Here is a 22,712-nt window from a genome sequence, read left to right on the forward strand (position 1 = left end):
TTTTAAAATATAACCAATGGAGATTTCATAATCTTGTTTCTTTAATCTTATTTAATTTTTTTAATGGGACAGCTAACACTATATGCCCATGCAATGATTTTTTTTATAATTTTTTTTAATATTTGTTGTTTAGTTTGTAATAAAATAATTGTAGAGAGAGCATCAAATCAGCAAAAAAAACCTCTCCAATGTTTGTTTTATATAAATATAAATATAATTAAATATTTGTTGTCTTTGCTATGCTTTGATATTCTTTTTATTAATAAAAGAAAAGTCAAATTTTATTGGTCAATTCATATCAAAATCCTATCAATTGACTTTCTAGAAGGGTCCATTTAATAGAAGGGTGAATTTAATATAAGTTAAATTTTATATCAAAATGAATTTAATTTTATTTTATTTTATTTAATTATAATTAATATATTTAAAAGGATAATTTTATCAATAATAATACCCCAAACAAATTTTTATCCTCTTTGAACATTTTCTTTTGAGTTGACTTTTCATTTTTTTCTTTCTAATCAATATATATTTACATTTTATTTTAAAATTAAATATGAAATAAAGTATTCATAATAAAATATTCAATAATAAATCAAGTCACAGTAACTTATTCAATAATTATCAGACAATAAAATAAATCATTTAAATAAATTTAATTTTTATCTTAAAAATTCATAAATTTTAATTTAAATATTATTAAAATATTCATCACTTGTTTTCAGATGAAATTTCACTGATCGTGGTTCAATTTTGATAAATGTATTACATGCATCATTCAAATTAAATTTATTTTTAAAAATCATAATTTTTCTTAATATATTAATAATTATAATATAAAATATGCTAAATAATAATTAATATTGAATATATTATTTTACTAATGTAAGAAATAAAGATAAAAACTATATAATACAACTATATAAAAAAATCATTCATTCTTAATTAAAATTTGAATATTATTAAAATAAATTAAAATTATATATTATTAATTTTTTTCTTATATGAATTAAGATAAATTTGATATTAATCTTTTAGATATTAATTTAAAATCAAATTAAAAAATAATACATGATAATTTTTTTATAAGATAAATTAAATAATTAATTGTAAATATTTATAAAAATATTATATTATTTATAAAAGTATGACTTAATTCACATATTTAAATTAAGAGATTATTAATGAAATTTTGACATAAATTAAGTTGAAAATTTATAGTCAATTATAAAAATTTTAATAAAAAAAATTTTAATAATATTTAAATTTAAACACTAAAATTTTTGTGATAAAAATTAAAACTAAGAATAATAGATTATATGTGAAATTAACTCATTTATTGTCCATCTAAATTTTCAAACTTATCTCAGCCGTCGGATTATATACGCTCTTTGACTCTCTTCCTTTATATACCCTCTCTTGTTCTCTTTTCTCTCTCGCTTTCCTCCTCCTCGCTTGCCTTAACCTTCTGCTTCAGGGGCTTTCAGGGAGTGTTGAGGTTGCAGCTTATTTCTCTGGATTTTGCTTTTTGTTTTATTCTTCAACTTCTCAATAAAAATGGCAGTTGAGCTTGTGAGCTTTACAGAAATGGAAGATCAGGCTATACAAGAGACTGCATCACAAGGCTTGAAGAGTATGGAGCACCTGATCCGCCTCATGTCTCACCAATCTAGCCACCACGTGGATTGCACAGACCTCACTGACCTCACCGTCTTCAAGTTCAAAAAACTCATCTCTCTTCTCAATCGGACCGGTCATGCACGGTTCAGACGCGGACCGGTTCAACCTTCCTCTTCTTCCTCACTTCCCTTGTCATCGCCACCAACTGGTTTTGGTTCTGCCTCTCGCTCCCAAACTTTAAACCAAACTCCGAATCACGTCGCAGCTCCGGCTACTGTACATCAGCCTGCTGTTATCCATACGGTGATAGCTCCTCAGGTTCCGATCGCGACTCCGGCGAGCTTTGTTCAGACACAGCCCCAAAGTTTGACTCTTGACTTCACAAAACCTAGCATATTTAGCTCTAATGGTAAAAGCGCGGAGCTTGGGTTCACAAAAGAAAGCTTTAGCGTATCGTCTAGCTCATCTTTCATGTCCTCCGCTATAACCGGAGACGGTAGCGTTTCGAATGGTAAGCAAGGATCCTCGATTTTCTTGGCGCCTGCGGTCTCCGACGGCAAGCCTCCGCTCTCATCGGGGCCGTACAACAAGAAGAGATGCCACGAGCATGATTATTCCGATGAAATGTCTGGAAAGTTCTCGGGATCCGCCAGCAGCAAGTGCCATTGCTCCAAGAGAAGGTATGTGGTGAACCCTCAAGAGTGCTTTTTGTGTTTTAGCTTTTGACCGGCGCTAGTTGGTTTGACTTGAGCGTGTTAACTCGCCTAACTCGTGTACTGGTAACAAACGTACATTGTCTAGTATAAATCGACTTAACTCAATAGAGGCTCGGTCGAGTTTGATGCGAGTTATTCAGTTAACTCTGATTTGCAATAGTGTAACTATGGGGTCGGGTCAACGAGTTGGATCGTTGAACTGTGTGGCTATTTGAATGGACAAGCAGTCAAGCACGCGTGATAGTGACTTGAGAAGATGAGGCCCTTTCTTTACTTGTGGTTACTTGGTAGACAAGTCGGCTCACGATAGCAAGATATGCGCATGATCGTGAAATAGCAATAATATAGTAAAAAATAATTAGTATAAAAATAATAATTATATTTTTTTTCCAGGAAAAATCGGGTGAAAAAAACAATTAGAGTCCCAGCGATTAGTTCGAAAATCGCCGACATCCCACAGGACGAGTACTCGTGGAGAAAGTATGGTCAAAAGCCAATCAAGGGGTCACCATACCCCCGGTAACTATCATGATCAATCATTTATAACCATTGACATTGCCATTTGTCTAAATCGGGCAGAAAGTTGACTCTTTGATTTGTTTGTTTAGGGGATATTACAGGTGTAGTACTGTTAGAGGGTGCCCAGCGAGGAAGCATGTAGAAAGGGCCAACGATGATCCGAAGATGCTGATCGTGACATATGAGGAGGAACACCGTCACGCTCAACCCGCGTTGCAGGAGATCTTGAGCGGTGGTACAGGGTTAGTGTTCGAGTCAACGTGAGAGAGAGAGAGGAGTAATAGACAAATAGTAGTAGAACCAATGAGTTATGGGTGAGTTAAATTGGAGCATTTTAGAATGATGAGATTTTGAAATTAGTCTTAAACAGAGTTACTTATATAAAAATACAAATAGTAGTCGGAGATGGTGGGAATTAGAATGTAAATTTTCGTAATTGGAAGAGATTGATTGGCCGCAGCCAGCAAGAATCGCAATCTGCCAAAGCGGTGCTCAAAGCAAATTGATATATATGCATATAAATTCTAATTATTTGTAACCTTGTTATTTGTTTGGATTAGTTTGCCTGTCTCTTATTACTTTGTTGTTGATGGTCTTCTTTGATATATTTTTTAGATGATTTATTTAAAATTTTGATATAATTAAAGCATTAAATAGTTAGTACTAAAATCAATTGAAAAAATTAATTATTACATGAATGAAAGTCAAATAAAATAAAATTTTTATTTAGATTTTATTAATTAATATAAATATAAATATATTTAATTTATATATTTAATATATATTTTATATTTAAAATTTATAATAAATTTTATGTCTTAAATTATATAGGATGTATTTAAATAAGAAAAATTCGAAATAAAGATGCCATGATGGATATGGAAACATCGACTTCTTTCTTGGTCGTTAGGCATCGTTTGGCCGTGTGGACTTTAGATACAGCCACGTATGAGAGTGTGTATGGAGAGATGGCGGTAATTGCGTCCGTGGCTAACTTCTTCTAAGAAAAATCTCCACATCCAAAAGTGTGGATGACCGATTATGTGCACGGTTTTTTTTAGAATCAAATCAAATCGAAGAATTATATCAAATATATAGAGATTATATTGATTCAAATTTATTTTGATATTTTAACTCGATTTTAATTTTTATTAAAAATTGAATCAGAATCATATCGAAGTCGAATCAAAATCATATCGAATTGAGAATCGAATTTATATATATGCTTTTTTATATTTTTTTTAAGATATATTATATATTTTCAATATAATTATATATACTTGTATAAGTATATATAATTATGAACTAAATATAACTTAATATCATATTTTATTTTTTTATATTTTTTTAATAATTTTAGTTATAAATACATTAAATTACCTTATCATTATTAATTATAAATATACTATTATCTTATATATAAAAATATATTAATTCTTAATTATATTTGTATTTTATAGTTAAATATTATATGATTAATAAATAGTTAAAATATATATTATATGATATACTATTATATTATATAATATATTTAATCATAAGTTATATATGTACCTTATAATTAAAGATTATATAATTTAGATATACTTAAAAAATATATTATATGATATATTACATATTAATAACTCAATTCAAAACTTAAATGTTAATTAAAGTTTAACTTTTTAAATAAATAATTACATAAAATTATTTTAAGGATCTAAATCGAGCTAGAACTAAAGAATAAAGAACTATACAGAACTGAAATCGAAACAATGAAGAACCAAACAAAAACTGAACTGGAACCGAACGCCTCTAATAGAGACTAATTTAGATGGCCCAAGCATTGTCGCTGGGTGGAAAAATTATAAAATATCATAAGTGTATAAAAACTTTTAATACATTTAACAGTAGCATTATTAATCTTTAATTTTTTTTATATGTATAAATGGCAATTATTTTCTTATACATGGGTAAAATATTGTGAAGAGTTATTGGGTTATGCTTTGTAGTGGATCATCTAGATTTGCTTGCTACCATAAAAACTTGTTTTTGGGCCTGGAGATAAGTAACTACGGGCTTAAGGTCAAAGATTTGTGACCAGATTGATATGCACTGGTAAACTTGAGCCATTCCCAATTATGTTGGCTACACCCCATCTGACGCACCAATCCACCTTTGACCACCTTTATTGTTTGTAGTGCAGAAATGTTGATTCCAGAAGTTTCTAGTGACATTGTCTGCTTGTATTGTGGCAGTATAATCTTAGCCATTGAAACCCATTTTGTCAATCATTGCATCAATTGCATGTGAGTTTGGAAAGGGTCAAATAAAGGTTTCAGACTTTGAACGGAGAAAATAGTAAGAAGGATGAGAAATTTGAAAGGAAAGTGAGAGGCAGCGTGGGTTGGTCTCAACAACACTAAAACCACTGTGGACAGCAAGGGCAACTGTATTTCTTCTTTTCGTTTCCATATAAATGCACTGCATGGAAGCCACGTATAGAGCCACCAGCGAAGCAAATGCTCTGCCTGAGAGCCACGTATAGAGCAAGACCCGATTATACCTACACGCTTATCACCCAATAAATTTTCTTACCTATATTATAAACTCTTAAAACCTTTTTAACGTTCTCTAATCTCTCTTTCTTACAATGCCTTAAGTACAATTAGTGGAAAACAAAAACAGCTTAAGCTCTTAAGCATTTCTACGTCAGAAAATTGCAAAAAATAAAAATAAAAAAATAATAATAATAATAAAAATAATAAAAAAACAGCTGTAAAATTCTCTCTCTCTCTTTTTTCTCTCTAAAAGATTTTAGGGTTTTTCTTTCTGTAATTTCATTATCTTTCTGAATCTAAAACTCACCGATTCAGATTCTTACACTGTTATTCTTCTTCTTTTCCAGCTCGCTCTCGCCGGGTCGAACACGCTCCTTCAAGCTCTATAGTTCAAACCTATAACTTTGACCGTCATTTTCGAGTGAGTTTTCTCTCACTTCTCTCTCATTTTCCTACCTACCTCAACGAAACTATATCTCTCTTGCTGTGAATTTTAGTATCAGTTTGTATTTTCTTACTGGGTTTGGTTTGATTTGGTGATTTTTTTTTTTTTTTTTTTTTTGTGAAGAGTGTAGAAATGAAGATATGTTCTTATATGAGTCCAGCTTGATTTGAAAACATTCTTCGATAAGTCCAAAGGCAACATCATAAGATCATTAAGAGGCTGAATAAATCAAATCTCGATTTTTGGAGCTTAGTATAGTCTGAATTGACGGATATTCGTAGCCCGAAGCTGTGATTTTTTTTTTTTGTTTTTTTGGATTAAAGAGTTTTAGTTGCAGTGTTTGGGGATTGGAATGGGGGATTCCGTTAGCGGTAATGGCGATGATAAAGGTAGAATTCAGAATTTGATAGCTGCAAGGAAGTCATTGAAGCTTAGCTTAGACAAATCAAAAGCCTTAGGGTTTGCTCTTGACAAAGCAGGACCTAGATTGGATGAGATTAAGCAGAGATTGCCTTCTCTAGAGGCGGCTGTACGCCCCATTCTAGCTGATGAGGATGCCCTTGCTACTGTTGGTGGCCACATTAACCGTGCTGTTGGTCCTGCTGCGGCAGTGCTTAAGGTTTTTGATGCTGTTCATGGTCTAGAAAAGTCGCTTTTATCAGATCCAAAAAATGATCTTCCTGGTTATTTGTCTGTATTGAAGCGCCTTGAAGAGGCATTGAGGTTTCTGGGAGATAATTGTGGATTGGCAATTCAGTGGTTGGAGGATATAGTTGAGTATTTGGAGGATAATACTGTGGCGGATGCGCGGTTTCTTACCAATTTGAAGAAGTCATTGAAGAATCTTAGGGAATTGCAAAGTGATGATCAAAAGGCTCGCCTTGACGGTGGACTTTTAGATGCTGCCTTGGATAAATTGGAAGGCGAGTTTCGACGGCTGTTATCAGAACACAGTGTGCCACTTCCAATGTCTTCCCCTTCATCCCTGGGCCAACAGGCAGTAATTGCACCATCACCGTTACCTGTAACTGTCATTCAGAAGTTGCAAGCAATTCTTGGGCGGTTGATTGTTAATAATAGGCTTGAAAGGTGCATATCAATCTATGTTGAAGTACGTGGTTCAAATGTTAGAGCCAGTTTGCAGGCTCTTGATTTGGATTATCTTGAGATCTCCATAGCTGAATTCAATGATGTGCAGAGCATAGAGGGCTATATAGCTCAGTGGGGCAAGCATTTGGAGTTTGCAGTGAAACATTTGTTTGAAGCGGAGTACAAGCTTTGCAATGATGTGTTTGAGAGGATTGGATTGGATGTGTGGATGGGATGCTTTTCCAGTATAGCTGCTCAAGCAGGTTTTCTTGCATTTCTTCAATTTGGGAAGACTGTTGCAGAAAGTAAAAAAGACCCGATCAAGCTTTTGAAGTTGCTGGATATATTCGCATCTCTAAACAAGTTAAGGCTGGATTTTAACAGGCTCTTTGGTGGAGCAGCCTGTATTGAGATCCAAAACCTTACAAGGGACCTCATTAAGAGGGTGATTGATGGGGCATCCGAGATTTTCTGGGAACTTTTGGTTCAGGTGGAGTTGCAGAGGCAGATTCCTCCTCCTCCAGATGGGGGTGTGCCGAGACTAGTAAGCTTTATCACTGATTACTGTAATAAGCTTCTTGGGGATGACTATAAGCCCATTCTGACCCAGGTTCTGATCATTCATCGAAGTTGGAAGCACGAGAGGTTTCAGGAGAGACTCCTTGTTACTGAGGTACTGAATGTAATAAAGGCCATTGAGCTCAATGTGGAGACTTGGACAAAGGCTTACGAAGACACCATCCTATCTAACCTTTTTGCTATGAACAACCACTATCATTTGTACAAGCACTTAAAAGGAACAAAACTTGGAGATCTCTTGGGAGATTCTTGGTTAAGAGAACATGAGCAGTACAAGGACTATTATGCCACGATCTTCTTGAGAGACAGTTGGGGGAAGCTTCCCAGTCATCTAAGTCGGGAAGGTCTTATTCTTTTCTCAGGTGGGCGTGCCACTGCTCGTGATCTTGTCAAGAAAAGGCTGAAGACTTTCAATGAAGCTTTTGATGAAATGTACAGGAAGCAGTCAAACTGGGTTATGCCTGAGAGAGACCTCAGGGAGAAGACATGCCAATTGATAGTGCAAGCGGTTGTTCCTGTTTATCGAAGTTATATGCAGAACTATGGGCCCTTGGTTGAGCAGGATGGAAGTTCAAGTAAATATGCAAAATACTCCGTGCAGGCCTTGGAGCAAATGCTTGCCTCTCTATTTCAACCCAAGCCAGGAAGATATGGAAGTTTCAAAGGCAGGCAGCCTAGTGAGAAATTCAACAATGGGGTTGCAGATCTTCGTCGTACAGCATCTGCGGTTGTGTGATAGTTCAGCTGTTACCGCCTTATGATGATAAGCCTGGAAGGGAACCATATCCAAACATCCCCTTCTGCAGTTACATGTCAATTCTTGTTTTGTACATATTGACATCCTTGAGGGCTTTGGAACTGTTGTTCTGCAAAATCAATGAGATATTGAGGAGCTTGGTGCATTAAGGTGATAGCTTACTTTGGCCTTACCTAGGGACGTAGATAATACTTGGAGGTATAGGTAATAAATTTACTTTCATTTTTTTACTCATTGATTAAGTTAATAGATGGTGGCTGTAAAAACTTTGTATGCTAGATTTCATGTACAATTCTTCAATATTAATAGAAATTAGAGGTCTAGCGGGAATAAAATTTTATTTGTTGATCAAAATTCTGAGATGGTCATAAGTTTGGGGTGTTCCTTGGATGATTGTCGTATGCCAATGTTACAATTGTTTTACAGCCTTGAATAGACTACTAAAAGGCAAAAAGCATGTTAGGCAGTAAAGTGGTGGCTCATTTATGTAGTCTTTGTTTGATGTAATAGAATTCTTCAATGTTTAATTATTTCACAGCATATGTTTTTATGCTTTTCATGAATCTATTATTTTGTTCGTGTAGAATAGGATGCTATAGCTCTGAGTAGTATCAGTATGCAGGGAGGAGATAATGTTCTTTGTATAGGCATGGATTTTAATTGATTTAGATTTGCACTGGATGAAGCTTTTGGCTTTCTTCCTGGCCCTGTTCAGGGGGCATCAAACATTAATATCTGTGGTGTTCATTTTAGTGACTGGTTGGCTGGATTTAGAGGAATGGCCCTTTAGAGAGAGCTTTTGAATTATGAAGCCTACCATTGAATCATTCCAGATACAAGGACCTTTAACTTTTTCTTATCCCTAGTATAGCAAAATGCTCCCGTTAGAATCATTGCTGGGCTGTAATCCTGTACCCTTTTTTTTTTATCTCCCTCATCAATGATCGTCTTTTAGAATTTGCAAGGGTATCTCATGTCGACATCTGGTACCGATGGTATTCTGAATCATTGCCAAGATTACTTTTTATTATTTCATTGCCAATGACTGCATCAAGTCTCTAGTTTCTTATCAAATGATATGGAAAGCCTTATCTGCTGCTGCTTGATTTTTAGATTAGAGCAAACAACTAATCCTGTCTTCTAATTTCGTGATTAGTAATCTGGCTTTCTTAAGGTGATCCGGATGCACCAAAAAGAACATGTTTGCCCAAGAAATCGCAATGTACCTTGAAAACTGGACTTCAAATAAATGGTAAGGCTACATAAAGAAAGCTTGAGTTTCATATGAGTATCAAATTTTTTAAAAATTCTAACTATCAACCGATCATTGCCAAATCCCATTAATAATTGAATAAAATGGTAATAGAGAAATTGGAAATCATATTAGTTGGAGCAATTCACAAGATGAATGCGCATATGGAATAGGTAGTGATAATCTCAAATCAATGAACTTGATTATTCAGCCCATTGCTTCATTCATCGGCCACAAGGTAGGAAGGGTTTTCATTTTGAAGATAAATATATATAGAAATGTGATTTCATTTAAAAATGAGGATGATTGGTGATCCATGTGGTTGTTCTATACGTATAAATTGTCTTCACTTAAAAGAGAGTCTCCTTTTGATCGTCTGCAGCTTAGCAGTGACATCAGTAATGTTCATCCGTTCACTGGGTAATTCAGCAGAGCAAGCTACCCCTATTTCAAATATTAAAATCAGGCACTCTTGAACTACATGGGAATCCTTACTGCTCATCTCTTCTTTTATTTCCTGAACAATACTTGGATCCAAGATTTTCTCCACTTTATCTGGTAAGGCTGCTTCTGTATAGTTATGAAGGTTGAAGCTGTCATTGAACATTTCATTAGTCGGTCTTTTTCCTGTGAACATCTCTAACAACAGGATGCCATAACTGTAGACATCACCAGATGTTGACACCTCATTTCCCATACCATATTCTGCATTTTAAAAAAATAAATTCAAAGAGCAACATCTCAGACAATGAATAAGTTGGAAATTTTTAAGGCGTGCATAGAGCATACCTGGAGCAGTGTAACCAATGGATCCTCTTACTCCAATGGTGCTTGACTGACTGGTGGAATCGGTGGGTTCTGGGAAGAATCTTGCCAAGCCAAAATCTCCTACATGTCCCACCATTTCATCATCGAGGAGAACATTACTGGGCTTCAGATCACAATGAATTATAGGCGATTGGTAACCATGGTGAAGGTACTCGAATGCACTAGCAACGTCAATGGCAATACTTGATCTCCGACAAAAATTCAAGTTCCTGGGTGACACTTTTGCCCCATTGGTTATAGACATTGGATATAACCAGTCATTTAGATTTCCATTAACCATGAGTTCATAAACTAGAGCCTTGAAATCATTTCCTTGATAATCTACACTAGAACATACAGTCACGAGCTTGACAAGATTTCGATGTCTAACGTTGCGTGACACCTTGCATTCAGCCTTGAAACTTTTGGAGGCTCCAGGGTGCACAAGGTTTAACACCTTGACAGCAACTAGTTTTCCATCCTGTAGAATACCTTTATACACTGAACCGAAACTACCCACTCCGAGCAAATTAGATGACGAGAATCCTTCAGTAGCTTTAGAAAGATTTTGATAAGGCATTTGAAAATGTGAATCCTCTGAATACCTTAAAGTGGGTTCTACTCTTTTCCTCTTAGCCACCAATAGAAAAAGAGAAAGCAAAGCTAGTGCTACACAAAGAGCCCCAGAAGCAGCTATTATTAGTTTCATGGAAAGGGCCATTTTTACTTTTTTTGTCTCTTCAAAGTTGCATTGAGGTAACTGAAATTCAGCAATGCCGCCACATAGTTTACTGTTTCCTGCGACAGAAATTGCACTTGCATTCTTAAAGACTCCTCCTTTTGGCACCATACCCTCCAGATCATTGAAAGATAAATTCAATATCTGCAACAACTGAAACCCCTCAAAAAATCCTGGAATTGTTCCAGTCAGATTGTTGAGAGAAAAATCTAAAACTTGGAGGCCCTTCAACGAACTTAAAGACGCAGGAATGACACCTTGGAAAAAGTTGCCCTGCATATACAGATATTCTAAACTTGTGCAACTGCCGAGGGTACTAGGAATTTCTCCAGACAACATGTTATAAGAAACATCGAATATTCCTAGATTTTTCAAAATTCCTACTTCAGTTGGAAGAGAACCAGTCAAATAGTTTTGAGATAGGTTCATATAGATTGCCAAGGATGAGATGCTTACAACTTCTCTCGGGATTGGACCACTAAGATTGTTTTGGTTAAGAGTGAAAGACAGTAAATTTTGGCATTTCCCAAGACTTGGAGGTATGCTGCCGAGCAAATTATTTTGGTGCAAATTGAGATAGGTCAGCAACGTTAAATTTCCCAAAGAGGGTGGAATGTTACCAGATAACTTATTTCCGTGCAGATTCAACTTGTTCAGCTTTTGAAGTTTTCCAATTTCTTCAGGAATGACACCTACCAATTGATTGTTTCCCATATCTAGCATCTCCAAGTTGATCAAATTTCCTAACCCAGTTGGGATGCTTCCGGAAATTTGATTTGCATCCAGGGTCATTATGGAGAGGCCGGTAAAGTTGGTGATGGAAGCAGGCAGCAACCCCCCAAAATTGTTGGCGCTTATAGAACACAGCACCAAGCTAGTCGAATTGCTCACAGAGGAGAAAAAGCTCAAGTCACCTTCTTGGCCAGTTCCTAGATAGTTGGTGGAAATACTCAGCCACCATAGCTTATGCAACTTCTCCAAGGAAGGAACGTTCCCAGTAAGCCCATTTATTGCAGTTGTAAGTCTTTCCAAGTTTGAAGCATTGGATAAGGAAGCAGGAATGGATCCAGTAAATTTGTTATCACCAATATTAAACTCCACGAGGTTTGGAAAAATGTTGCCCAAGTTTGAGGGTATGGTTCCTTGAAGTCGATTTACAGGAACACAAAATACACTCATGTAAGAAAGATTGTATATTGAGGAAGGGACAGTTCCAGACAACATGTTTCCTCCCATAGAAATGTAATTCAAGTTGTTTAATTGGCCAAGGGTTTCAGGGATACGTCCACCGAAATTGTTTATGGTTGTCTGGAGCCACTCCAGAGATGAGAGGTTTCCAAGAGATGGAGGGATCCCTCCAGTTAGATTGTTGTTGTCGATAAGTAAGAAACGGAGCTTCGATAAGGAACTGAAATCCTCAGGAATTCTTCCAATCAACCTGTTAAAACTAAGTTGCAGGCCTACAAGATCGGAGCAACCAGATATATTAGCAGGAATTTCTCCAGTGAGCATATTATAGCCTATATCAAGAAGCTGTAGCCTCCGCAGACGGCCAATTTCTTGGGGGATGTCGTGACTGAGGGAGTTGTTTTGAAGGTGCAAGACACGTAGAAAGCTCAGGTTTCCCAAGTGTGGTGATATGGAACCCTGGAGGAGCAGGGACCTAAGATCCAACGCGGTGACCCTTTTGTGCCTTTTGCCGCATGTCACACGATACCACTGGCAAAAATGAGAAGAAGAATTCCAGGAGCCAAGGACGCCAAGAGGGTCATTAGTGATCTTGGCCTTGATATCAAGCAATGCTAGCTGATCATTTTCATCCCCTGCTCTAACTATGGAGCCGAAGCACAAAAACAGAGTGGCGGCATAAATGGAAAATTTTGAACTTGGGAGGAAAACCGCCATGAAAATTTAAGAATCTGTTGAAAAGATTGAGAGTTGGGGTCGAAGTGGATCATGAGAGAAACCCAAAGACCTATATATGTATATTGATATTCGAAAGTCAATGGTAGAGTGACAATCACTCCCACTATGAAAGTTTGAATGTTTCAAGGAAGACTTGGTGCAGCAAATTAGCGACTCTTTTTGGTGCCGCCTGCGGTCGCTGCAATTTCATTCTGCCAGGTGGACAGTAGCCATGAGAAATGTAAGTGAAATTAATTCAAAATCTTCAATATTAATGGCAATTAGAGGTCTATCTGGAATGAAATTTATTTGGTGATCAATATTCTGAAATGGTCCTAAGTTTTCTTTTTTAATATAATTTTAGGTAAATAAATTTTAAGAGTCTGAATCTTAAATATTATAATAGAATTATTTTTAAATTTAAAAAGTAATATAAAATTTCTTAAATTTTAAAATTTTGCTCAATAAAATCATTCTAATCCACAATATAATTTATGTAATTTAGAATAATAATAATATAAATAGTTCCCTCTCCTTTATGTAGAAGTGGTAAAATCAATTATAATTTTTTTCACAGGTTAATCATAAAAAAATTTCAACCATGTAAAATAATGAAATTCTAGATGTATAACAATTTATTAGAGATATTATACTTTAAAAAAATGATAATAATAGTTCACATTATCTCTATTTTAAATTGTCTATATTAGCGTGTTATTTATAAACTGATTATTGAGAATTAAAATAATTTTACTGCTCAAAATTTTAAAATTTAAAGAGTTTTTTATTATATTTTTAAGATAAAAAATGATTATATTATAACTCCTAAAGTTTAAAGACAGTTATTGAAATTTATTATTTTTAGATAGAATGACTTATTATTGTAAATAATATCTTAATAAATTACATAATTTTTATATAGTTATTTATTTATTTTATATTTTTATTATCTACTTTTTAATATTTTATTGTAATTTATTTATTTTTATATTTATTCATCTATTTTTTTGCATAATTATTATTGTATCATTCATTGTAATAACTCATTACACCAGTAAATATGATGATTTTTTTTTCTTTCTTACTTGACTTTTTATGATTATATCTATTTTTCCTAATTTTTGTAGAATAGAGTGCCTCATAATTCTTCTCCTATTTTTATTTGATTATTATAATTTTAAATTAAATATTCAATTAAGTTCATTATTTTTAATAATTAATTATTCAATTGCTTTATATGAGGTAAGTCACAAATTTTCTTATTGCTATATGCCGATGTAGTGCCAGTACCATCAAATAATCAAGTGTCCGGACTAAAATATAGTATAATAAATCATAATCATCATTATCTTAAAATTCTGTTTGGGATGAAACTGATTAAAATAAAATTTTTAATAGTTTTTAAATTTTTATAATTTTTATTATTTGGAAAAAGTAAAAATTTTTGAAATTATTTGAAGAAAAAACTTCTATTGATTTAATGAATTAAAAAAATTAAGATTTTTGAAAATCACAAATTTTCTTAAATGTAAATTTATATATTTTTTTAGTGGCATTATAAATTTATAATTTTAAATTTTTATAAAATTTTTAATTATTTTATAAAATCTCTTCCCAAAGGGAGCCTTAAAAATATGATATAGAGAAGTCTTCGTGCTTAGGACAGGCCAAATTACTATATTACCCCAATGACGACTGTTCTCTGCCCGGGTCGTTTCATTCTCTGCTTCCCTCGTTTCACTCTTTGGCGAAATAAAATTAGGGTTGGCGGCAATCTCGCCTCTCTTTCCCAACGTTTCCCGAATTGGTCACTGACTAGACTTTGCTCGAACTCAATGAATCATCTCACATCTGATGCGGCGGATGAGGCGGCCAATTCTCAGAATGATGCCGCTGATTTGAAAGGCGAAAAGTCGGAGGACGTGGTGGTGCAGTACGTGGTGTTGCGGCGAGACGTAATTGAAACATGGCCGCTGGGGAGCGTGGTGACTCAGGGATGCCATGCCTCTGTTAGTGCAGTTTGGGCCAACAAAGAAGATCCTGACACTCTTCAATATTGTAGCCCTGAAAACATCGATTCAATGCATAAGGTACGATTTTGGATCATTTATCTGTGAAATTTGAACTACCAATTTGGTTTTTAGAATGAGAATGGTATAATTAAATGATGAATCAGAATTTTGTGAATGAAAAAGGTTACTCTTGAAGTGAAAGGAGAAGCACAGTTGTTGAACTTGTCAGAGAAGCTCAGCGCTGGAGGCATTGCTCATAAGCTGTGGATTGAACAACCCGAAAATATTCCTACCTGCCTTGCAACCAAGCCTTATCCCAAATCAATTGTGGCATTGTTTTTCAAGAAGTTGAAACTTTGCAAGTGATTTTCTCTTTAGTTGAACCGATTGTGAGCCTCGAAATCGAATAGAGGTGATGAAATTTTCAGCTTTGGCTGCTTTCTGCTCTTTGTACTGTGACTATCGAGTTCTTGATTTCTAAGATTAAATTATGCTACTTATTATATCCAAATTTTATTTTATTTTTGTAATTTTATAAATTATATATACATGCAAGTAAAATTTTGAATTATTGGATAATAGGAGTTTGTTTGGCAATCACTGAATACTAATTAAAGGATATTAAAATTTTATTAAAAGTTAATTTTAATGTATTTAATTAATAAAAATTTTATTTAAATGAAATTTGAATAATTTAAATTAGATAATTTAAAAATATTTTTAATTTGGAAATTATATTCTAACTTTAATTTAACTCAATATTTTGAAACATTAATTTAATTGAATCTAGACTAAATGAAATTAAATACTTGCAATTTTTATTTCTTTAAATAAAAAACCAAGTTTAACTTGAATTAAACTGATCAACTCTACTCCGATTTAAAATTTATTTTAATTAATCTAATTTAATTAATTTTAATTCATTCTTAATTTTGAATTAGATCAATCTAATTTTAGTTTCAGTGGAGGGAGCTAGAAGAGAAGAAAAATTGTGCAGCTATTACAGGAGCATCATCAATTTTAGTCGTTGAACAATCTTAAAAGATCTATTAAATTGAGGTCTAGTTATGTTGAAAGCCTTTTATAAGACCTAAATTTTATCTAACAAAGCACATCAAGCGAGGGAGAGGGATCACCCACAAAAAGAGTCGATGCTAAAAAAATTACATAGTTTGTTCTTCAGTAATATACCTACAAAGTGAGCTTAAATTTAATGCTATAAAAATAATAGAATGAAGGGGAAATCCTGTTCAACAACTGAAAAAGCCGCAATTTAGACATCGTTCAGCACCTTTAACTGTGGAAATATGGCTCCAAAATACAACAATGCCACTTCCAGCATAGCACTACCACTCCACTAGGTACAAAGAGAACAAAAATATAGAATCTTTTGGATCCAGTCTTGAGTACCTGCATTAATTCATAAGATTCAGGAAAACATTATTATTAACTTACAAAGCTTCCAAGCTAAAATATGACTGATGTTGCAGGAAGCAAGCCAATAACTGAAATCAATAATACCATTGTGATTGGAAATGATAATGATGATGTCTGACATTAACTGCCTCCCTTCTGCTTGAGAGTGATCTTATCACCCAGACTCAGAGCAATTCCCTGGGTCTTGCTCCTTATCCTGATGTATCCACTAAGCTTCCCATCTGCCTGTTTTTCAATGCTTACATTTACCAGAGCATCCTCCCCAAAAACACTTTTCGCATACAAGTTAGCGGCTAGAAATCCGCATTCACCATCTAGTGCAGACCTGGAACTCAACCAGCCAAAACGACACTTTTGTCAAATACAAATTCCAATGTCCTTCAACACTAACAAGCATTAAAAAGTATATTCCTCTGAATATAATTGAAAGGCTGCACAAGCAATGAGTCACAGAGACTAGTTACAGTACAGTAAGACACTTACGGTGCAGTGAGACACTTCATGTTGGTTGACTTCATAATATGGTCCAGGAATTCCTTCTCATCTTGAATAATTGTATTAACAGCAACCTGAAACACAATTTTTAAACAAAAATCAAAGACCAAACATAGAAGAGACGATGTTAGGAACACAAAAAAAAGAGCAAAATAAGGAATAATTCAACAGCAAAGTTCAAGCAAAGGGACAGAGATGGATTAAACATATACAATACTCTATACAACATGCATATTATGCATTCAAGCAAAGGTCAGTATCAAAGTGAACAGAGTAAACATATCACCAACATGACTCTCACTAATATACCACAAGTTTGATGGTGGCCAGGTGCCACCAGTGGAATTTGCAAACAATATAAGTTAAAAGAAAAAAGTGCAATGAATGTTGGAAATAAGAAGGAAATGCAAAAGATACCTTATTTTCCCATTCAAACTCTGCCCACATTGTTCTAAAAGCAGCATCTGTACAAACTGCAGGAGAGATATAGTCCATAATATCGATGTGGATGTCATTAAGGACAACAACCGTCCGCTCAAGCACATTTGATGTCTCATAAACAATGTTCCCAAAAATTACACCGGTTTCAGTTGAGGACACCTTGATATTGGCCTTTATTTGCTTGCTTGATTCGGGAGCAAGTGTATAATTTTGTGGACGCTCAACAAGTTTAAGATCACCCATAGTTGCTAACTCCAAGCACAAATTCTGAAGAGTTTCCTTTGTCCGGTTGATTACTGTAACATCAAGTACAATATCATAGTGATGAACCGTTACATATGCCTCAGCATAGACAGGGTCACTAAATCCAGTGAGTTGAAGGATGCGGTTAAGCTTGTTTGCGTCATCCCCATCCTTGATAAACTCTCCAGTTGCACGTTTCAAATCATCTTGAACTTCATCTTCTAACTCCAGCTGACTCATACCCTGAAGTTTAAATGAAGTCAGTAATGCATTATTTCATTATTAAACAAGTAAAATAAATCTGAAAAATGCAGTTAATCATTTGATACCCTATAAGTCATCGACCATTCTTGAATCAAATGATGAGTTCTCAAATAGTCAAATAAATATGAATCTCACAAGGAGTAAGAGTAAAAGAAGAATCTTTGGATGAACAGTTCACACCAGATTCCATAAAATATATAATGTATACACATACAAGTTTAAGGGGTAGGGGGGTATTGACATAGCATACTTAAGAAAAGAATGCCACTTTTTCATAAGAACCTATCAATGAATGACATATTGTAAAAGAAATTAATACAAATTAATGCCTCAAATTGCAAAAGTCTTCTTACCTTCCTGCTCTTCAAATGGTAGAAATCAATCAGGTCATCTGGTTGTGCATGAGAAACCTGAGCTTTTGCTTTTAATTCCTCAGTTTCCCTCAATTGTTTCTCTGAAAGCATTTTTACAAAACTCTGACGGCAAGACTGCAACCATATCTTTCTGATGTCATCACCAGTATTGCACAGTAATCTTATGCAGAGTAGAATCCTATCATAAGAATCGTTATCAATTGGGTGTGGCAAAACTGAAGATTGTCCTAATTGTAGCATTGAAACCATAATCAATAACGCCTGTGTGGATGCCTTGTTCACCTCAACTCTAGAAGGCTGCACCTCTTCCAATCTCAGAACGAGCTTTGTCAGAGTGCACATGACAACTGATCCAAGGAAAAAATCACCAGTGAGGAGAAGGGACCTCAAATTACCTGAAGATGGGGTCCCCTGGACAATGGTAGGAGGAGAAAATGAGGTTTCAGAGGCAGCACTCTGTGTTGCATATGTCCCATCAGCAAGAATAGCTGGTCTCCTTGAAGAAACAGTAATGGAATTTGCCTGTGGAGGCTTCTTTGAAGTATCAGGTGCTTCACCTTCTTCTGAAACTGAATAAAAAGGCAACTCCCCGAGGCACTGCTTGATGGTAGCAATGCCATTCTCAACTTCAGAAAGAGACAGGCAATACTCTCCAATAATCCAAAGAGCACAAGAGCAGACCCTTGCCGCTCTGATTTGGTAGAAAGTGTCCAACAGCCTAGTTATTATGGAAACCCTTAGTTTAGGATTGGTTTCTATTATCTCACGAACAAAAACAACCACATCAATAGCTGAAGCAACATTGCTATCTCCAAGGAAATCCATCAACAGATGAACCACTGTGCTTGCAACTTCTGGGAACTTAATAGCACAAGAATGAATAGCTTGAATAAGCATTTGTCTGTACTCCCCATTCTTCTCAAGCTCTCCATTCTGAGTCTTAACAACCTCCTTCTTCAACATAAGAACAACCTCATTGATGTTCCGTGGTGTGATCAACTCAAGGACAATATCAAGCGTCTTCCTCCGAATGTCAAGATTTGGGCTGGAGAGTGCCCTAAGCACATCCATAATTAGATCAACCATGATATCTCTATGAGATGTCTTGAGCTCATTCAGCCGATCAAGCACAATAAGCTTCACATTGTTATCACTCTGAGACAAAAGAAGCTGACAATAGGTGCCAGCAGCACTTCTAATAGCAGTAGGGGCAGATGAGAGTGAAACAAGTGTCCCAGCACATTCATAAATAACTGCAGTAGAAGGGGCATTTAACAAAGATATAATGATCTTAATGTACTTGCCCTTCTCTCCTCGATTTGTTCGGCACACCTTCCGAATCAACTCCAACACAACCATCTGAAGTAATTCACCCCATTCAGAAACCCTATCGACATGGGTCAAAAGATAATTAATGGCTCGATCCTGTGCACATGTAAAAAGCATAAGAAATGCATTCCTCTTAGTAGATTGGTCCTGCTCAGTTGAAAGAACCTTTTCAATCATTTCAGGAGCATCAACCAAAAGTTGCTCACCCTGGGGAAGCTTATATATAGCCATCACAGCTAATATAGCATTCCTCCTGATAAACGGATGCCGATGCTCCAGATTTTGCAGAACCGAAGGGATCAATGGCTCAATTATTTCTGTTTCATTCAAGCGACACAAAAACCTCAATGTCACCCCACGAATGTATTCATTTGGGTGCTGAAGGTTGTTCCTCAAGTTTTGGCATATCAAAATCATTTCAGGCAACACCCGACCCTTGGCATCGGTTTTTTCAATAATCTCCAAGTATAGAAGCAACAGTTTTTGGATTGTGTGGTCCTCAGAGGGCAAAACATATCTAACAATTGTAATGAAGAGCTGGGGAAGTGTTTCACCATTCAGCAAAAGACTGATTGCCTTCTTCATGGCATCTACCTTTGCTGGTACATCATTTCCTTCAAGTGCTTCTTTAATCTCATTGGCAATAGCTGGTGTTCCTTTGTCGAAGTGAACAAGCAGAGTACAGGATTTCTCCATCTCTTGTTTGTTTCCTGGTAACACAACAAATTCGTGCTAATTGAAATCAATAATAAATTAACAAGATTAACTTAATTTAATAAAATTAAAGTAACGGGAGAGTAAATAAACAATTTGGCCAACAGGAAGAATACAAAGGCAATGAAATACTTTCAAATGCTGGGTAAGAAAATTATAGTCACCGTCTTATATATTTCCAAATGATACAAATGAATTTAATACAAGATTTAAAAAAAAAAAAAAAAACACCCACACACACACTCCATTGATCCAACAACCTATGAATGACCAAGCAAGGTAAAAATTCTTAACAGCTTCCTACTATTTCCACTCATCCAGATGCACTTGCACCATGACTGTCACTCCATTATGACCCATTTCCAAGTCATGTGACAATTTGAAATAGAAAACGACTGAAAAATAGCTTACATTTCCATTTGATGGTTCACAGAAACCCAACCAAAATTTTGCAGTATGCTTTACCCTAAAATCCTATAAAAAAATTTACTTGCACCAGAGATCTCGAGTGAATCCCTTGCACTTACCGCTTCAATTGACATATTAATGATCCAAACCACGAGTTTAATAGAAATATGGGCAACAATAATTGGCAACAAAAAGCAAACGTTCACATACCATTGCATATCTCACTACAAACTTCAATCAGATCTAATATTCAGATTAATTAAATTTTCCATTTCTCAACAGCCATGCAAAAAAAAAAAAAAACATCATAGATCTGCTTAGAGAGTGATTAAAGAGTAGGAGCATAACCTTCACTTGGTTTCCTCAAAAAATAAATCAGATTTCCCTCAATTCAGATCACGAAACATAATGCGATACCTGAAAAAGATTTCTACCCCTATTTTTTAACCAATGAATTGATATACAAATGGTATTAAACACACAATTGGTTTCACTCAAAATCACACCAGCAAATCAAAATTCAAAACCTAAATCCAGCAACTTCTGCGCCTAATAGCCATTGAAAGAACACATGTTTGGGTGCCATAATAATTAGATAAAAGAGAGAAGAGAAAATAACGCTCAAACCATTTTCTGGGCATCCAAACAGATCCCGACAATCAGAAAGGAGATAGAGAGAAAACGAACCTTATAGCAATCAGATCTGAGGAGAAGGCAGTGAATTCCAGTGAAATTGAATGAATAAACAGAGTCTGGGTGCAGGAAAGCGCAAGAGATCATTCGAATCAATGAAATCTAAAAAGAGTTCATTTTATAGGAAGCAATGACATGTGTAGTGAAATGAAATGCTCTCAGTCTCAGATCCAAAATCTACCCCTTGTGTGCTTATAAGCTAATTAGCGAAGCTAGCAAGGAAGAGCCACCAAGAGGAGGACCTGGTTGAAATATTTTCACGCCTTTTTGGTCTTTTCTGTCAAGCCTTCCACATCATTCAACATATAACTTCTTTATTAGAGGGCCAAACTAAAAAACAGAAAAAATTCTTGTTCCCTTTGCAGTGTCTAACGAGCCCAATGGAAGCCCAAATTCTTACAAATGAGTTTCATGCCTCCATGGGTCCAATTAAATTGTTAATTGAGATAGGAATGGTAACCAATGAGAATACACCTTGCTACGGCCCAATTCGGATTGATTTAAATTGGATTAAAACTAATTAAATTCGTATTTAATTCAAATCGTAAATGAATTAGATTGAAATTAAATTAAAATGATCTAATTTAGTTTTAAATAATGAAGTACTTCACTACTTCCCAACACGCTTCTTTGTTAAACCAGGTATCTTGTCTGAAAATCCTCAGTCCCTGAATCTCATCTTCCTTATAAATAGCCCAATATCCTCCCATTTACATTCACTTTTTAGCATCAAACTCTCACCTGAGCGTCAAAATGGGCAGACAAAATAGGAAGGTGCTAGGCCACCTGAAGAAGGCTGTGAAGAAGCTGAAGTTTCTATTAAGCTTTAATCTCAGGCGATGGCGCTTAGCTTCGATTCTCAACAATGCCTCTAAAAGGCAGCGGCGTTTGAGTTTTAGCGATCGATTAGGGTTGCATGGGTGTATTGAAGATGTAGAATCAGATCAAAACAAGTGGGATCGAGTCCTTCAAAGGACCAAAAGTTACGCTTATGAGGAGGACATTGACCAGAGAGCGGAGATTTTCATAGAGAACTTTCGTCGGCAACTCTTGCTAGAAAGACAGGTTTCTTTGCAGCTACGATACTACCGATGGAATAGTTTCACCAGGGACTATTGAAGAGTGCGGCAACGAGGTCGACTTCCTTTATAACTTTCCTTTTTGTGAGAGATGATTTTTTTTTTTTTTTCATTTGTTTGTAAAATTTTTGCTTATTCTCCATTTGTTATAAAATTAACATATATATATATATATATATATATATATATATATATATATATATATATATATATAATGAATTCGATTTCGATTTAAATAGTAATAATTAAAAAAGT

General features: G+C 35.0%; 6 protein-coding genes across 6 annotated transcripts; 4 read left to right on the forward strand and 2 right to left on the reverse strand.

The window, feature by feature from the left end:
• Window positions 1-1,428: 1,428 nt before the first annotated feature.
• Window positions 1,429-3,433, forward strand: LOC110657337 (probable WRKY transcription factor 17). The gene is made up of 3 exons (XM_021814506.2): window positions 1,429-2,300; window positions 2,730-2,855; window positions 2,945-3,433. Exons 1-3 carry the CDS (start codon window positions 1,558-1,560, stop codon window positions 3,117-3,119), a joined length of 1,044 nt encoding a protein of 347 aa, XP_021670198.2. The 5' UTR covers window positions 1,429-1,557; the 3' UTR covers window positions 3,120-3,433.
• Window positions 3,434-5,614: 2,181 nt separating this feature from the next.
• On the forward strand, window positions 5,615-8,805 carry LOC110657336 (exocyst complex component EXO70A1). The gene is made up of 2 exons (XM_058146158.1): window positions 5,615-5,816; window positions 5,964-8,805. The coding sequence occupies exon 2, from the start codon at window positions 6,193-6,195 to the stop codon at window positions 8,242-8,244; it is 2,052 nt and encodes a 683-aa protein (XP_058002141.1). The 5' UTR covers window positions 5,615-5,816; window positions 5,964-6,192; the 3' UTR covers window positions 8,245-8,805.
• A 413-nt stretch (window positions 8,806-9,218) lies between these two features.
• LOC110657292 (probable LRR receptor-like serine/threonine-protein kinase At3g47570) lies at window positions 9,219-13,162 on the reverse strand. Its single transcript, XM_058146157.1, has 2 exons — window positions 10,307-13,162; window positions 9,219-10,222 (listed from the first exon to the last, which is right to left on the reverse strand). Exons 1-2 carry the CDS (start codon window positions 12,966-12,968, stop codon window positions 9,864-9,866), a joined length of 3,021 nt encoding a protein of 1,006 aa, XP_058002140.1. The 5' UTR covers window positions 12,969-13,162; the 3' UTR covers window positions 9,219-9,863.
• Window positions 13,163-14,205: 1,043 nt separating this feature from the next.
• Window positions 14,206-15,491, forward strand: LOC110657334 (uncharacterized). The gene is made up of 3 exons (XM_021814502.2): window positions 14,206-14,210; window positions 14,635-15,058; window positions 15,164-15,491. The coding sequence occupies exons 1-3, from the start codon at window positions 14,206-14,208 to the stop codon at window positions 15,344-15,346; spliced, it is 612 nt and encodes a 203-aa protein (XP_021670194.2). The 3' UTR covers window positions 15,347-15,491.
• Window positions 15,492-16,112: 621 nt separating this feature from the next.
• Window positions 16,113-21,669, reverse strand: LOC110657333 (coatomer subunit beta-1). The gene is made up of 6 exons (XM_021814501.2): window positions 21,373-21,669; window positions 18,214-20,273; window positions 17,330-17,839; window positions 16,901-16,986; window positions 16,502-16,742; window positions 16,113-16,390 (listed from the first exon to the last, which is right to left on the reverse strand). Exons 2-5 carry the CDS (start codon window positions 20,257-20,259, stop codon window positions 16,538-16,540), a joined length of 2,847 nt encoding a protein of 948 aa, XP_021670193.2. The 5' UTR covers window positions 20,260-20,273; window positions 21,373-21,669; the 3' UTR covers window positions 16,113-16,390; window positions 16,502-16,537.
• A 462-nt stretch (window positions 21,670-22,131) lies between these two features.
• Window positions 22,132-22,497, forward strand: LOC110657276 (uncharacterized). The gene has a single exon (XM_021814439.2). It carries the CDS (start codon window positions 22,132-22,134, stop codon window positions 22,495-22,497), a length of 366 nt encoding a protein of 121 aa, XP_021670131.2.
• The last annotated feature ends 215 nt before the right edge of the window (window positions 22,498-22,712 follow it).

The sequence above is a fragment of the Hevea brasiliensis genome, chromosome 4 (assembly GCF_030052815.1).
Source record: "Hevea brasiliensis isolate MT/VB/25A 57/8 chromosome 4, ASM3005281v1, whole genome shotgun sequence".
Classification (NCBI taxonomy): domain Eukaryota; kingdom Viridiplantae; phylum Streptophyta; class Magnoliopsida; order Malpighiales; family Euphorbiaceae; genus Hevea; species Hevea brasiliensis.

Excerpts from the sequence above, each read along its gene's own strand:
- LOC110657337 (XM_021814506.2), top strand. The coding sequence starts at position 1,558 with ATGGCAGTTGAGCTTGTGAGCTTTACAGAAATGGAAGATCAGGCTATA. Across the intron at positions 2,301-2,729 it reads TGCCATTGCTCCAAGAGAAG|GAAAAATCGGGTGAAAAAAA; the intron begins GTATGTGGTGAA and ends TTTTTTTTCCAG. Across the intron at positions 2,856-2,944 it reads AAGGGGTCACCATACCCCCG|GGGATATTACAGGTGTAGTA; the intron begins GTAACTATCATG and ends TTGTTTGTTTAG.
- LOC110657336 (XM_058146158.1), top strand. The coding sequence starts at position 6,193 with ATGGGGGATTCCGTTAGCGGTAATGGCGATGATAAAGGTAGAATTCAG.
- LOC110657292 (XM_058146157.1), bottom strand. The coding sequence starts at position 12,968 with ATGGCGGTTTTCCTCCCAAGTTCAAAATTTTCCATTTATGCCGCCACT. Across the intron at positions 10,223-10,306 it reads CATTGGTTACACTGCTCCAG|AATATGGTATGGGAAATGAG; the intron begins GTATGCTCTATG and ends TTTAAAATGCAG.
- LOC110657334 (XM_021814502.2), top strand. Across the intron at positions 15,059-15,163 it reads ACATCGATTCAATGCATAAG|GTTACTCTTGAAGTGAAAGG; the intron begins GTACGATTTTGG and ends TGAATGAAAAAG.
- LOC110657333 (XM_021814501.2), bottom strand. The coding sequence starts at position 20,259 with ATGGAGAAATCCTGTACTCTGCTTGTTCACTTCGACAAAGGAACACCA. Across the intron at positions 16,987-17,329 it reads AGTTTGAATGGGAAAATAAG|GTTGCTGTTAATACAATTAT; the intron begins GTATCTTTTGCA and ends ATTGTGTTTCAG. Across the intron at positions 16,743-16,900 it reads ATGAAGTGTCTCACTGCACC|GTCTGCACTAGATGGTGAAT; the intron begins GTAAGTGTCTTA and ends GTTGAGTTCCAG.
- LOC110657276 (XM_021814439.2), top strand. The coding sequence starts at position 22,132 with ATGGGCAGACAAAATAGGAAGGTGCTAGGCCACCTGAAGAAGGCTGTG.